General features: G+C 29.1%; 1 protein-coding gene across 1 annotated transcript; it reads right to left on the bottom strand.

Moving 5' to 3' along the window:
• Nucleotides 1–350: 350 nt before the first annotated feature.
• On the bottom strand, nt 351–6058 carry LOC113390817 (CD9 antigen-like; the record flags this gene model as incomplete). The annotated part of the gene is made up of 2 exons (XM_026626906.1): nt 351–524; nt 5864–6058. Coding segments are annotated over 2 exons (369 nt in total), but the record flags the coding sequence as incomplete, so codon positions are not given.
• Between the last annotated feature and the right edge of the window lie 11393 nt (nt 6059–17451).

Here is a 17451-nt window from a genome sequence, read left to right as displayed (position 1 = left end):
GTGACTGCAAACAGTTATCTAACGCAGTATTTGGTAAAACGCTATGAATTAATTCCAACCTCCAATACCTAATAACATACATGCTATTTTATTCATTCTATTTTGTTTTGAACAGTTCGAAATCATTTTTTGGTTTTAATCATCAAATGCGAAAAAATTGTTTGAAATATCATCGAATTGAAAATATATTGCAATATTTCAAAGACTTTGTACTAAACAACTAAACTTTGTTGTTTAAAACAATATAAAGTAAACATCAATACGTACGTTGTCAACATAAAATTCCTGGATGTCAAATTAATGACAATCATAGCATCTATTCAAATGATATCAATATTTTTAGTATTTACCCCTTTCTGGATGGCATCGAATGTAATAGTCCGCGATTGAATGATTCCATATTCCTCCTGCACAGTTGCCTTGACGGAAGCTCGCACCATTCCCTCGAGGCGATCTGCATTGTAATAGACCCAAGCACCAGCAGCAATCTCTGCTACCAGGATGATTAGCAAGCAGCAGAAGAACTATTGATAATGTCAATAAATCATTATGATGATGCTTTAAAAATAGTTATTTATGTAATTCTGATGAAAATATATGAACTAAATACATGTAAAAAATTCTTATGTAGTTTATATATGTAAACAAATATCCCAATTATAAAAAAAAATATTAAAAACTGGATTTGACCATTTCGTGACCAAAAATTTTGCGGATTTTTTTTTACATTTTTTTCTTACATTTCCTATTGAACCACGTAAAACCTTTCTGTATAAATAAAACTTATAGAAAACATTGAATATATTTGGAGCGAATTGCTGCTCCAATGTACAAAAAATGCAACAACGCACAAGCACAAAGCTGTTCGCTTCATACAGGGCAATAAAAAACATTTACCCAAAAATAATAGGTATAATTTTCAGTACAAGTTTAAGCGTCAATAAGAAAGTACCCGCGTAACTCGCGAAACCAGTTAAATAAATAAAATAAATAATAATTAATTAAATGAATAAGTTAAGTTATGCACATGTAAATAATCATATAAATAATTTAGTGAAACAAATAAGTCAACAAGAGTTTCATTATAAACCCAATTTTACATTTATGGGAAATGGTCCCAGTATTACTGATTGTACATGAACAAAACCACAAAAGCATATGGATTTGATACCAAAGTCGCGCAAATACTAGTCTTTATTTCTATTTTTACACATCTCAGAAACAAATTGTGGATATTAAAATTGTAATTATACTAGGGGTACATAAAATTATATAGGACTTGGGATAACAATATATGAGCAATTTTAATCCATTGTGGTAATTGTTGTCCCTTAAACATTCAGGAAGTACAGATGATGTTAAACAAATAGATAACATAATGAAGAAATAATAAAAAAAAACAGAACTTACTATATCTTCTTTAGCATTTTTATAAATTATAACCTATAGATATATGAGAAAGAAATGGTCTGTATAAAGGTGTGGCGTATAAGGCGTTCCTTCAATTTTCATTATATTGATGTTCGCTTAGAGTATACGAATATATTATAGATACATTTGGAATAAGTTGATATTTACTATACTTTCTAATGATAACAAATCAATAAAATCAAGTCTTAATAATTGGAGATATATTATAAATGACAAAATTTTGAAAGAAAAAAGAATTTGAAAGCATTAACAATGTATCCGTTAAAATAAACTAATAAGTCATTTAAACCAATAATATAAAACACAATAACTGCATTAGAAAGCACTTATATTAGTTTTATAATTTTACCTTATTGGCATTTGAAATATTATGGTTTCTAAATTTACTAGAGAGCTTTTTCTGTTGTTTCATTGATATAATTAGTAAATTGCCAGTCGTTTGCTAAACAATTCAATAATTGTTGTCGATAATTATTTTTGTGACTATTTTTTCTAGCAATTAATATGTTATATTACGATAGGCATGATAGCTATATAAAAGAAGATAGCTTCAACTGCACATATTGGTACCGCAAAAATGCACATAATTAAGAAGCAGAATAAACTTTTATAATATGTGCATAATTATACGATAAAGTGTTTTTCAACACTATACAATGATGTGCAAGTTACAAACCTTACAAAGAAGGTCACCATTTAGGAGCCAAATTTTTGATGAAATAGAAATGTTATGGCAATGCAATGTTATGGGTCTATCTTCGTATTAGTTGGTAGTAATAAACTGTCAAAAATATATGTATTTTCTGTGTGATCATGCTTTTTACGCATAAAACCTACGTATATTATAATTTTAAATAAAAGACAATTACATAGCCTTTATTGCAAGTCTCTAAATTTTTTTGGCAAAATGAATATTTTATATTAATGGTATCAATACTTAGAAAGATGCTTTTCTATGGGATCAAGTTGCAATAATGCAGTACTGGATTCTAATCGTTAAGAAAGAAATAACATATTTATTGATAACATTATTGGTTCTTTTTCACCTGAAGCAAAAATCTTGTATCAACATCATTCTCAATTTCAAACTGATTCGGGCATAATGCTGTTAAATTAAGAGATCCAATCCTGGCAGTAAGTGATATAAAAATTATTAATATGAAATATTCTCTGTAAATTTTATAATTGATTAAATATCATGACTGATGTAGCTAAATCAAGACAATTCTTTCATTGCTATAGAAAAAAAGTTCCAGTTTATGCCTTTGGCAGAGTAATCCCTCATTTTATATGCCCTTAGAATTATTATTAGACGAGTGTGCGTTTTGTAGGTTAGATTTTATGAGTAAAATGCCTGATCGCACAGCAAATACATAGCTTTTTGACAGTTTGTCACTACTAACTTATGCAAAGATACATAGCATTACCATAACATTTCTATTTTATCGGAATATTGGCCTTAACTGAGAATAGTTGTATTCTCAGGTCAGTAGATTCAATAATAATATTAATAACAAGTAGGAAATTTTATATTAGATTAACTTGACTTGATTTTGAATGCATAATTCATCAATGTTTTAATACAACGTTTCTGGTAGAATTTTTTTCTAGCTTCCAAGAAAATAACATAAGTAATCAGTGGCGTAACTAGACCCTCCGGGGCCCGTGGCAAAGTCTTCCGATGGGGCCCTATCGTGGTACTCAATTTTTAATTTATCTAATTTTGTTTAATAAACATTAATAATCATTTACACGCTGTTTTACTACTGGTTAAAACAATTTTTACTGAATTTTATCAAAATTAGCAAACCAACTTGGACTAATTTATATTTTATGACTTTAAATTATGAAATTATAACACAGGTAGAAAAGTAAAGTATTGATTTAGAGTTATAATCATAATTTAATTGTAATTATATGAAAATAACAAAATACATAAACTTAATTTTTTGAAAATCAAACATGAAATATTAGTGAATATTTTCAACGTAAGAATAGATGGAAATTAAAATTAAACGTATTTTTAATGAAAATTAAAAATAAGTATCACTTTCTTAAATTTAATTAATATATAACCTTCCATTAACAATTTCTTTTTTTTACTGTAATTAGTTTTATTGATTAAGTAGTGACGTTCGATCTCTATAAAAATTTATGATTTAAACAATATCCCTGATGAAAAACAGTATTGAAAAGTATTCATTTCCTCGGAAATCCAATCCGTTTCAATACCATTTGGACGATTTTTTTAATGACGATGAAGACTTTTGTCATGTAGCTTATCTAGAAGAAACAATAGTTAGCCCTCTGCACCTATTCAAATTCCGCCTCTGTTCAAATTTCCCTGGTAAATGGTTTAGAATCTGAACAAAAGTTTTTTTTATGGTGCTGATTTATTAAATAATAATTTTAAAATTTATTTATTCTGAATTTCTAATATGTCTTTTTTATCTAAACAAATTATAGAGCTTTTATTTAATAGATCAGTATCATTGAAAACTTCTATTGTAGCAAAGTGCTGAAATTTGGAACATATTAATTCATCGGAAGAAACAAGATTTAATTTGTTTAATAATGTCCAATATTCGATAAACTTTTAACAAACTTCTAGTATCTTGAATATGAATTCCCAAAGCTTGCCAAAATAGCGTATTACTTAACTGTAACGAGTTTTAAGATATTCATGATTGATAAATCATTTTTCTACTACACTAGTGGCGTCTAATTTGAAATTTCCAAATTCATGTCAATAATTTTCTAATTCTTAACAAATTTTTAAATTTTAGCTTATGGCGCTTTAGATGCTGTGTCGATAGTAGTAGAATATTACAATGGAAAGCCTATAATAAAATAATTGTAGTTTCCAAACTTCTTTTTATGTGATATAGTTTCATTTTGGATTTAAAAAAAACGGAGTTTTAAGGCCAGAATGGCATCAGAATGTTGTGTTATTTCGTTATTAGATTCTTAGATTAAATCTTGATAAAATATTTCATCTTTATATATCATAGCCTAAATAATTAAAAATTCATAAACTGTTCAAAGAAAATGCAGAAAAATATGAAGAGACCAGTAGATGTGTTCTAAAACGAATTAAAATCCTTTTGTTTAAAATGTGTTGAAATTAGGCTTGCGATGCAACAAATAGCATAATCAGCAATATACCAATTATAATAAATGAAATTAAGAAAGAGACTTGTCGGAGTCCACATGTCAGAAGTATAATCTGCTTCTGAAGATAAACTTTTGATTTTCAAAACCAAAAATAATGTTTGTATTTTGTGCGATAAAAAACCTAAGATAGCTCTTTATTTAGTAACGGCTTAGATTGAATATAATGAATGACTTCATTGTACATACAACTCATGCACGTAGCCGTTAAATATTAAATGACATTTAACTATAACAATAATGTATTCTTTGAATATTATTCCTTTGAATGTTCTTTGAAAAATACGGGGCCCCCGGGCCAGGAAAGCCCAATGATGAAAAATCTAAAGCAAAACAATGATTTATAAAAAATTAAATAACTTGGACGTAGTTATCGAGCGGTATTGAACTTCAACTTGTGAGCTAATGCTCTAAGAGAATTTATCTCTGCAGCAAAATATTTGAAAAAGATTTTAAAACTATGTATGTACTTTACGAATACGATGATATTCAAAATTAAAACTAAAATTACGTAAAAACTTTAGGACAGAAATGTCTACCAGATTTGTCACTATCGTTCCTAGAGACAGAAACATTAGATAATCTAAAGATCACTTAATAATTCAGTTTTTCGAAAAAAGATACGGTGAGAATATTTTTATCTGAAGTCATTTATGAAAAATTCAGAATATTATAGAAAATTAGATAGAAAAATAATTAGAATAATAAATAACTATTCTTCTAATTTTATGTATTTAAATAATATGTGATAAAAAGTTTCTTCTTAAGGGGGCCCCCAATCAAATTTTGATATGAGGCCCCGCGAAGGCGCGCTACGCCCCTGATATTGAGAAAAGAGTTCTTCACGTGTTCGTTTTTTATCTTGAAAGTCGACATAGTATAAAATTATTATATATATATACAATACTAAATTCATTAATTCATTATTGATATCATATATAATACTTTCGCTGTGTGGCGGCGACTTCTGTGGTTTTAACTAACTAAATATTCGGCCGAATGTAAGTTCGACGCAAGCCTGGTTAAATAATTAACTCCGACTTTGAACTTAAAAAATATAAAATATAAGTTTCAAGTGAAATAAAATTTATGTTCAATATAAACATGTATTTCTGAGTCCGCTATTTTCTGGCCCGGGGCCCCCTTAGGTCGGGGGCCCGTGGCATTTTGCCACCCACGCCACCCTATAGTTACGCCACTGTAAAGTAATACAATATGGACTTCTTAGTACATAAACACCATTATGAAAAAATAATATTACCGAGACAAGCATGCATGTGTTTTCTCGAAAAGCTCCGCAGCAACCGAGAAAGGCGACCACCAGCATAAGTGCTCCGGCCGCCAGGAATATATAAATCCCAATGTAGTAGTTGCTCTCATCTTGTGTCATCGATAAGTAAAACGTGGGATCTGATAGCATCCATACTGCCAAGATTAGTACTGCCAAACCGACCAACTGTAAAAATTTACAATATGATTAAAAATATATTTACATATGCTTAAAAACTAATTTACTATTCAATCACGACACAATTGTGTCAAAGATAATCTCGAATGATTGCATATTATTTGTACATTATTAATTACAATATTATATCATATGAACTACCTACGCTTAATAATCAAATTACTATGCATCCAATCATGACTCATGAGATCATAAACTCAATGAAATATTTTCTTCATGAACTTGGTAATAATTACACATTTTTTCGGTAATACGCACACGAATACAATTTATCTAGGCAACATTTTTTTTTTTTTTTTAAATTCTTTAACAGCGATCAGAACTTATGAGTTCTATGAGCTGTTGTGATCAATTATCTTACAATTATTATAGATGGCAACCCAAACAGTTGTCCCATCTCTATGTGCTGAATTATTACAATTGTTGTAATAGTGATGACTTTTTACTTCCAAGTGGCATGTTGCCACTACAGCTATGCCCACGAAAGGCCATTTTCACTTGAAATCATATTTGAAATCTATGATTTCAAGTGAAAATTTGGTATCAAGCTGCTTTGATACCGAACCGACCGAGGTTGGATTCGAACCCGGGACTAGGATTTGCTAGCTCACGTTCTTACCACGGGACCACGGCCGGCCCTAGGCAACAATTACATTATAATTTGACGACTTCTTGCTGTTTTGTTTGATAACGTCACATTGAAAAGCAATATATACTTACTATAATTTTCATGTGTTATTCCCTATCTCGTACATGTCCATTATTCTTTATATATACTGTGGACTCTAATAAAGGTCGACAAAAACTATCTGGAAAGTTTTGAAATAGTAGAGCTGAATGCGAATGGAGAAGATAAAGTGGACAGATAAGATATCAAATGAAGAAGTCCTAAGAAGAGTGGGCGAAGAAAGATCTATGCTGAACACGATCATTAAAAGAAAAGGAAACTAGATCGGACCAATTCTGCAAAAAGCGAGCTTTCTACATGATGTCGTCGAAGGTAAAATAGGAGGACTGAAAAGATTGAGAAGAAGAAAAATGCAGATAGTTGACGATTTACGCGAAAAGAGAAAATACTGAGAACTGAAAAACGAGGCACATGATCAGGAAGCCTGGAATCAGAATTTGTAAGTTTAGTATGGAAAATTCATGAGAATGAATGCAAAGTGATAAATGGTAATGGGAATAATAAACAGGAGAAGGAAAGGAATATTTTAATTTTGGTGCTTTCATACCATGGACTGCCTTCGAGCAAAATACTATTTAATAGTATAAATTTGTAAAATAATAGACAAACACATTCATATTTGTTATATTACTTAACTCATCCTAAAGGTCAAGAGCAATTTTATGTGGAAATAAACTCATTTGAAAACAATTTCATAATTTGCGATTTTGTTCGTTAGAGTAAGTTTTTCTTAGCTTTGTTTGGAGAAGGTTTACTTGCACCAAGTTGTTTATAATACACGATTTCTCTCCGGACAAATACAATGTTTTTCTGAACTAAATGCTTCTTTCTTTCAAACAATTATTTAATTTGTTCATTATAATTATTTCTGCGTATCGGATATATATATATATATATATATATATATATTGAAGTAAAACTTCTTTAGGCGCGACTAGGGTGTAAATCCGTACAAATGCAACGAAAGTGCGTTACGGCAGATAAGATAAGATAAGAATCGTGTGCCAATGATTAGTCATTCGCTCTCGATGATAACATTTCTAATTACAATGACAAAGCGATCATGTCATATTTGAAGTATAACTTTAATTATTGTTTTTAAATATTATACATATTTTAATGCTATTATAAATATATAATTTATTATTAATCATTATATAAAAGTGTATAATGGTTGACACTAATAAATGTGTGCATCACGAGTGTTACCATATTACTAATAAACATTATTCAAAATTATTATATGATGTATTTATTTTTACTTCTTAAAATTTCTACTTTGTACAGTAGCAAATAAGTTTTACTTCAATCGCGTGTGATCCAAACGCGCACTCTTTATATATATATATATATATATATATATATATATATATATATATATATATGTTTAATTTGAGTTTAATAATCGGGCGTAACATCAATAAAAATAGTATGAGTTTTTTTTTAAATTTATTTATTTAAAATCCATACGTTTCGGCTAGCATCTTAGCCATCATTCAGTGGTAATCAAGTTAACTATAAAAATTGAAACTAAATAAATTATGAAAAGAAATTTTGTGGAAAAACAATAATAATAATAATAGTAATAAAACACTTACAATTTTGTATCCTAATATAGCATATGAAACCATTATTAATCCATAGTATGAGTATGTGCACATTGATAAGATATATATTTTTTAACACAAACATCACAAATGGTAAAACACACTAATAATCATGATAACTTAACAAGTTGTCGAAACTATGTATTTACTCTTTGGAGTTTAGGATAGAAATGTCACATTTTTCTCAAAGCAGTTTTTAGCATGTGTTGATATTTTTTGGAAAATTTAAAAGGCGATGGGATTTTGTTATTTTTTAAGGAATTTTGACACGCTATTAAGAAACCACGTGTTCGTTTCGATAAGGGCCGTATTGTCATTGCGTTTATTTATGACTCTGTCATTATGTAATTGTAAAAACAACCCCTCAGCGAATCTTCTTTTAATTGTATTCTCTTCAAAATGTAAAATTTTAGGGTTAAAAAAATCGATATTATGATTTAAATTTTTAATATGCTCAGTTAACATTGTTTTAAATTGCTTAGGATTTTTTGAATTATTTTTGTGTTGATTAAGGCGTTTACTCAGGTTTTGGCTAGTTTCTCCAATATAAAAGAGTTCGCAATTAGAGCAATTAATTTGATATACTAAATTCCTGAGGCGGTCAAAATTGAACTTAGATTTCATTTTAATAAATATAATAAATCTTTTACGTACGGTAGGCAAATGACACCAGTATATGATTCTAAGTCTAAGCGGTTTTTATGGTCTGTGAGGTCTTTTTGTTTGTTAAAAATGTAACTGCGTCTGTTATTTATGACCGAGTTGATTATGTTCGTAGGATATGAGTTGTTTTTCAGTGTGTTTATAACCAGGTCAATGTTCGTGTCCCAGAAGTTTTTGTCAGATAGTAATATGGCGTGGTCTGTTAAATTTATTATTGTCGCAATTTTCATTTTAAGAGGGTGGTATGAGTGGTAATTTATGTATCGTCCGGAGCTAGTTGGTTTCTGGTACCAGTTAGTAATTAGTCGGTGGTCATTTGTACGTATGAGTCTGATGTCTAGAAAGCTAATCGAATTCATTGTCTCTAATTCTACGGTAAACTGTAGTTTTTTATTAAAATTGTTAAAATTATCAGTAAATATGTTAATGTCTTCTTCCGGAATACAAGTAATGATATCGTCTACATATCGGTAATAAAAGATTTGCTTATTGTAATTATTAAAAATTGTTTTCTACTAATTGTAAGGAAATTTCTACTAAAGACGGAGATGCGGGAGATCCCATTGGGGTGCCAAAAATTTGGTAATAAAATGATCCATTAAATTCAAAATAGGTGTTAGAGACAATGAATTTGATGATTTCTCTAAACCAATGTAAGGATAGTGTGGTGTGAGGGCTAATTTCACTCCATCTGCTAGTGATGGCGTCTAGTATTAAGTCTAGTGGGACATTTGTAAATAGGGATATAACGTCTAGGCTAATTAGTTTATAATTATTGGGAATGGAAATATTATTAAGAAGTTTTACAAGCTCGAAGGAATTTTTAATGTAATATGGGGACTGTTTTGTTATTGTTGTTAAGATATTACTAATGTACTTGGATAATTTGTATAGTGGAGAATTTATGTCTGAAACAATCGGTCTATAAGGTACGTTTGTTTTGTGTATTTTAGGAAGGCCGTATAATCTTGGAAAGTATGGGTGTACATTTTTTAAGTTTGTAGCTGTATCTTTTGTGATTTGTTTATTGGTAACTAATTTGTCTAGAAGTTTATGACAGGAGCGGTTAATGTGTTCGGTTGGGTCGTTGTTTATGGTCGTGTAGGTACTGGCGTCCGAGAGTGATTCGGTAATTTTTTGTAAATAGTCCTCTTTTTCAAGTATTACTGTGACGTTTGATGTTGACATATGTATTAACAAAGTCTAATAATCGGGCATAACATCAATAAAAAACATGAATTTCTTTCAAAAATTTATTTTAAATCCATACGTTTCGGCTATAATCCTAGCCTTCATTCAGTGGAAACTAAAAATAAAATTAAAAACTAAAACAATTGAATTGGAGTGAAAAGAAAAAAATAAAATAGTAATTAGTACTTACAATTAGTTGATCTTAGTGTTAAATTGGAAAATTTTAATAATCCATGGTATTAGGATATGGTAATGCACTACACTATGTATTATAAACATTAACTTGAAATTACACAATATTTTCACAAAATACTGATTTGAAAAAATCACAAATGAATAGTGTGTTATTCGTAGACTGGTTGAAGATGTAATGGAGAAAGTCATTTTTTAAAAAATATTTTTACCAAGATTCTGCACATGTGTGGAACGAATTGTAAAACCTTTGCGCGAACGCTTTTATTGTTTTGTAAGAAATTTGGAAATGTTATCTAAATAGAAGAGATTTGTGTCGCACAGCGTGTTGAGTTCATTCCGTTTATTTATTGTCTTATTGTTATAAATAGTTAAAACAGATCCCTCTATAATTCTTCGTTTAAATAAATTTTTTTCAAATTGTAGTATAGTCGGATTAGAAAAGTCCATATTGTGTTTTAAAGTGTATATATGGTCTGCAAGAACAGTTTTGAATTGTTTGGGGTTTTTTGAATTGTTTTTATGTTGTTGTAACCGTTTATTGAGGTTCTGGCTAGTTTCTCCTGTGTTTTCAGTTCCTCCTACTTGTCGTAATTTTAACTTTATTAAATTGCTTAGTAATTTAGAATATGGATTACAACTAATTAAAGATCCGAAAACTAAAATTCACACGAGAAATCTTTTTTGTAAAAAATTCATCCAACATATTAATTCCTTTAATACTAAAAATACAACTTACGATAATATTCTTAGAGACCTTAAAGCATGCAAAATATTTCTCAAAAATCATCCGGATATAGTGGTCACTAAAGCGGATAAAGGCAACATCACTGTTATCATAGATAAACAAGACTATATAAATAAAATATCTGAATTATTACTTGACACTAATACTTACAAAATTACCAATAACGATCCAACTGACTACATAAACCGCACGTGCCATAAATTTTTAGACAAACTTACAACAAACAAACAACTAACAAAAGAGATAACTTCTGACCTGAAAAATTTACACCCATATTTTCCCAGACTTTATGGCCTTCCCAAAGTCCACAAAAATAATTTACCTTTTAGACCAATAGTTTCCGACATTAATACTCCCCTATATAAACTCTCAAAATACATAAGTAACATTTTGACTACAATAACAAAACAATCACCACACTACATAAAAAATTCTTATGAACTCGTTACTGACTTAAAACACAAGATAAATTATATACCAGACAACTACAAACTAATTAGCTTAGAAGTAGTCTCACTTTTTACTAATGTACCCCTAGACCTTATTTTAGACGCAATAACAATCCGATGGAATGAAATTTCCCCGTTGACTTCTTTATCTTTACACTGGTTCAGGGAAACTGTCAAGTTCATTGTCTCAAACACTTATTTTGAATTCAATGGCTCTTTCTATTATCAAATTTTTGGGGCGCCAATGGGGTCCCCAGCAAGTCCATCTCTAGCAGAAATATCCTTACAACTCCTTGAAAATACAATTTTTAAAAATTACAATAAACATATTTTTTATTACCGTTATGTAGATGACATTATCACTTGTATCCCTAGTGATGATGTCACTATGATAATTGATCAATTTAATAACGTCAATAAAAAACTAAAATTTACAGTGGAATTGGAGACAATGAACTCGATAAGTTTCTTAGACATAAAACTTATACGTACTACAGATAACAAACTAATAACAAATTGGTATCAAAAACCAACTAATTCCGGACGCTACCTTAATTACTTTTCTTATCATCCACTCAAAATGAAAATAGGTACTATGATAAATCTAACGGACCACGCAATACTTCTATCGGACAAAACATTTTGGGACAACAACATCAAATTAATTACAAAAATTTTAACAGATAACTCTTATCCCCTAAAACTTATAAATTCCGTAACTAGTAACAGAAGAACGTACCTTTTGAATAAAATGGACAATTGCACAGTACATAACGATTTACCTGACTCAGAAACTCATTCTGGTGTAATATGTTTGCCATACATTAAAGAATTGTATGTTCCTTGGAAAAAACTTTTTTATAAATCTGGACTTCGACTTGTAACCAATTTTAGTACAACTACTAGCACTATTTTTACAAAACAAAAACCCCATTTAATATCGAACGACTCAGAAATCTCGTCTATCAAATAAATTGTTTAGACTGCAATTTAATTTACATAGGAGAAACTAGCCAGAACCTCAATAAACGGTTACAACAACATAAAAACAATTCAAAAAACCCCAAACAATTCAAAACTGTTCTTGCAGACCATATATACACTTTAAAACACAATATGGACTTTTCTAATCCGACTATACTACAATTTGAACAAAATTATTTAAACGAAGAATTATAGAGGGATCTTTTTTAACTATTTATAACAATAAGACAATAAATAAACGGAATGAACTCAACACGCTGTGCGACACAAATCTCTTCTATTTAGATAACATTTCCAAATTTCTTACAAAACAATAAAAGCGTTCGCGCAAAGGTTTTACAATTCGTTCCACACATGTGCAGAATCTTGGTAAAATATTTTTTAAAAAATGACTTTCTCCATTACATCTTCAACCAGTCTACGAATAACACACTATTCATATGTGATTTTTTCAAATCAGTATTTTGTGAAAATATTGTGTAATTTCAAGTTAATGTTTATAATACATAGTGTAGTGCATTACCATATCCTAATACCATGGATTATTAAAATTTTCCAATTTAACACTAAGATCAACTAATTGTAAGTACTAATTACTATTTTATTTTTTTCTTTTCACTCCAATTCAATTGTTTTAGTTTTTAATTTTATTTTTAGTTTCCACTGAATGAAGGCTAGGATTATAGCCGAAACGTATGGATTTAAAATAAATTTTTGAAAGAAATTCATGTTTTTTTATTGATGTTATGCCCGATTATTAGACTTTGTTAATATAATATATATATATATATATATATATATATTAGGGTGGTCCTTAAAATGGTCATTTTCGAATTCCTTGCTCCCAGGGGCTCAAATGGTTCCAAATTGATAAAAAACAATTCTCTGAAAATTTTAGCTCTTAATATTAACGTTTAGATAGAGCGCAATTCAATCAAAGTTTGTATGGAAAGAGCATGGAATTTTTTTGAAAATTAAAAAAAAATGTTTTAGGTATAACTTAGCGACAAATGAATGAGTTTTATTCATTCATTTGTTCGCTAAATTACATTTAAAAACATTTTTAAATTTTTGAAAATTTTTCCATGCTATTTCCATACAAAACTTTGATTGAATTGCGCTCTATCTAAACGTTAATATTAAGAGCTAAAATTTTCAGAGAATTGTTTTTTATCAATTTGGAACCATTTGAGCCCCTGGGAGCAAGGAAATTCGAAAATGACCATTTTAAGGACCACCCTAATATATTATATATATATATATATATATATATATATTTAATTTTCTTCAAAGGACAAATGTTTTAATTCATAAATAAGATAAGTGGGCAGTATAACAATTATCATGTGTTGAATACAATTACAAAGGCTTCTTGTTAAATAGTATTCATTTGCACTAAGCACATAACATTTAAATGGAGTTAGTGGCATGAGGTACAGAAATTAGAACCACTTAATGAAGTGTGGGAAAACAGAGCGCTATCATTATTTGTTTCTATTATATAAGGAAATGTGCCAAGTTCTCGAACCAGTCGAAAATGGGTCTAAATAGCTTTTGTAAAAACTATTTCTATAAATTCTGCAAATGCAAAACAGTTGTAAACAGACGTTACCTACAATTCACAGATTCAGAAAGTAATTCCTAAATTCTTTATTATTTTTTAGCTCTATAATCTCATTTTGTTGTAATATGTAAATTCAAAATTGATCTCGCTAGTCATGTATGCCCAAGAGATAACTCAATTTGAAGTCCTCTCGAAGGAAAATAACTTTTCACAAAGGCACCAAATGTATGAGAAATGTACTGTAATCATGCACACATTTACAATAGAGACGAAACGTATGAATTCATAGATAAGTATACGGAATGTTTGCATGCTAGACAGAGTTTAATAAAGGAATCTTATTCATAGAGATAAGAAATATGAAAGCTGGTCGAAAACTTGAATTGTGCTTGATCGAATTTTTGTACTATTGTAATAACTACAGTCACCTTAATAAATAAGAGTTTAACAGTATGCTTAATAATTATTCGCCAAAAATACGAAGGATAAATATAGGATAAATAGGTCTAGATAACAAATTTTTGGAAGACATCGAACAAGCACATTTCTACAATGATGAAGTAGAAGTCAGTTTACTAAACGTAGTCAGATAATTGTTCGTTTGATATGTATTATTTGTTGTGATATAATTGTTATTGTTTTCACAATATAGTTTATATTTGCGTTTAAGTCAAATTGGACCTTTGTGACTCGCCCTGCTCTACATATATACTTTTTATTAAATTTACTTTAATTCATCGAATGTAACTTGAAACTTTTCAAAAAGCAGGTCAAAGAAGAAATACTTAATTCATTTTTTATCTCTCCTCGCAAAAATTTGAAAATTTTGTATAAGCTCAGTAGTATTATTTACAATTATACACAAAATCCAGAATCCAAAAAGAATCTGCAAAACTTGAAACGTAATTAATAAGCCGAAAGACCAAAAAAGACTCGGATTTGATTATACGATGTTTTCTATAGAAAGTGTATAAAACTTGCAGTTTGATTGTATTGACAAAATATAGACAAACTAATGGGGTTTATTGTTTTTATAATACCTAATTGTATACAGCATTCAAACAACACATCCTTATGCACTTAAAGTATTAATATTTTTGATTTTCTAGAAATGGTTTAGAATATACCTTATTTAGCAAAACAACGTTTGCCGGGTCAGCTAGTATATATATGTATATATATATATATATATATACAGAAGTACACCTCTATCAAATTTTTCAAAATCTATTGCTTTTTGATACAAGATTTTTTGTAATTTGTAAAATTGTAAATAATATTCTGGGCAATTAATCTTATCACCAAAGTCATATTATTTAACGAAAGTATTATTTTATGTTAATTATCATAGTTTTTTATAAAGTCTACGTGTATGTATGTGTATGTATTTATACACATACATACATTATTATTTACTTATATGTGTATGTATGTATATGTATGCGTATTATATGAGTATATATGTATGTATATCTGTATGTAAGTAGATGTGTATGTATATATGTATGATGTATATATATATATATATATATATATATATATATACAAGTTATGAATTAGCATTCTATATTATATAACTGTACAAAGCCGATTGGCGTATAAATAAGTAAATAAATAAATAAATATTTTTGTTTTTGGTATAATGTTCAGAATTGAAAACAAATATTTCAATGGCTATAATAAAAGATAGAAACAACTTAGTTTGTAAAAAAAATCGTTTTACTGCTTATTTTAAAATATACATAAGTTATAAAATTTATTGCTTGTTAGGGTCACCATACTTTAAATGAGAAGCACTTGAAACAAAATATAATCTTCAATATTAAAATCCAATAATTTGGTAGCAAAAAAAGCGTATAGTTCAATCTCTGTGAAAAAAGACAGTTGGATATGCAAGTGTCCTGATTATTGGCGACTAAATGGTCTTTCTTACACTTTCCCGTATCTTTCAAAACGCTTGACTAGCTTATACCAACAATAAATTAACTGCTCACAACAATATATTTTTTTATTCAAATTTAGTCAGTATATACTTTGATTTTTACTTGATTTTTTCAACTTTTTCTTCCGCATCTCCGAATTGACTAAACTTGCCTTTTTCGAGCTCGTACGATGTTATATTAGTAAGAATCGAATATTAAAGCATTTAATTCGGTTACCAGTGTCAGAAAACACGAAACATATTAATTAAGTGGTTTCCTCACTTTTTTGACCCGCGCTCACTGCTTTAATAAAAAAATATGACGCCCTCCCCTTAATTTTTTCAACGGTTTAATTTTATAAATACTCAACTGATATAAAAATATGCATAAAATCTAATAATTTTTACTTTATTTTTCAATCGCAAAAATGTCAGATTATTTTCGATAATAGTATTCTGGAAACAGATGTACGCATCCCCGTTAGAAGAGCTTGGGGCCCCCCTTAGTGGGCGCGCCCCACAGATTGGAAACCGTTGCATTAATTCATTATAAATATAAATATAAACATAGCTCCACTTCTTGTAAGATTCGCCGAAACAGACAAAAGTTTGAAAACCTTATTTAATTCGTATTTAATTTTTGTGATTTCTATAACTGAAAAAAGTTAAGTTAAACAGGAAAGCAAGAACTTTATACAATGTATATTTACATTCTAATTGTTTTATTTTGCAAAGTTCTGAATACTTTCGTCATTAATTTTATTCAAATTTCTTGTAAGATGAGCACTTTTACACAACCTTAATTTTGTCAAAAGAAAATTACAAGAAAGGATGCGGAAAATCTGCGCGCAGCAGCACAGTTGGTCGCGCAATTGCGTCTCAATCTCAAGCCCTTAGCATACTGCTTAAACTGTGTGCACCCCTACTTCATTTAAAATTGAACACTGATAAAAAGTAAAAAATGAATAAATGGTGGAAAGAATTTTCTATCACGATGCAGTATTGCAACCTGCGTAGAATTAATTCAGTGATGTACTTCAGATATTTTGCTTACCCTTCTCACAATATAAAAAAGAACTTGATAATTTTTAATGTATACTTAAATTTTTGGCAAGTACATTTGACTAATGCTAATTTACAAATACGCATTGTAGTACTAATCGTAATCTTTCCCGTAGTCACCAATTTCAGTGTCGTCACACGACAAAATTTGATTTTTTTTTCGTTTATACGAAACGGTTTGTGAACTAGAGAATTTAAATCTTTCAGACAAAAACGCCTGCAAAAGACACGCAAAAACTAAAAAACTAAATAAAACGAAATAAAAACAAGGATGGGTTGGAGTCTCAAAAATCAAAAATTTTACAATTTTTT

This window comes from Ctenocephalides felis, unplaced genomic scaffold (genome assembly GCF_003426905.1).
Source record: "Ctenocephalides felis isolate EL2017-DRISC unplaced genomic scaffold, ASM342690v1 CF-g0.4_SCAFFOLD_03646, whole genome shotgun sequence".
NCBI lineage: Eukaryota > Metazoa > Arthropoda > Insecta > Siphonaptera > Pulicidae > Ctenocephalides > Ctenocephalides felis.
The sequence above is the reverse complement of the archived record's forward strand: the minus strand, read 5'-3'. Positions and strand labels throughout refer to the sequence as shown.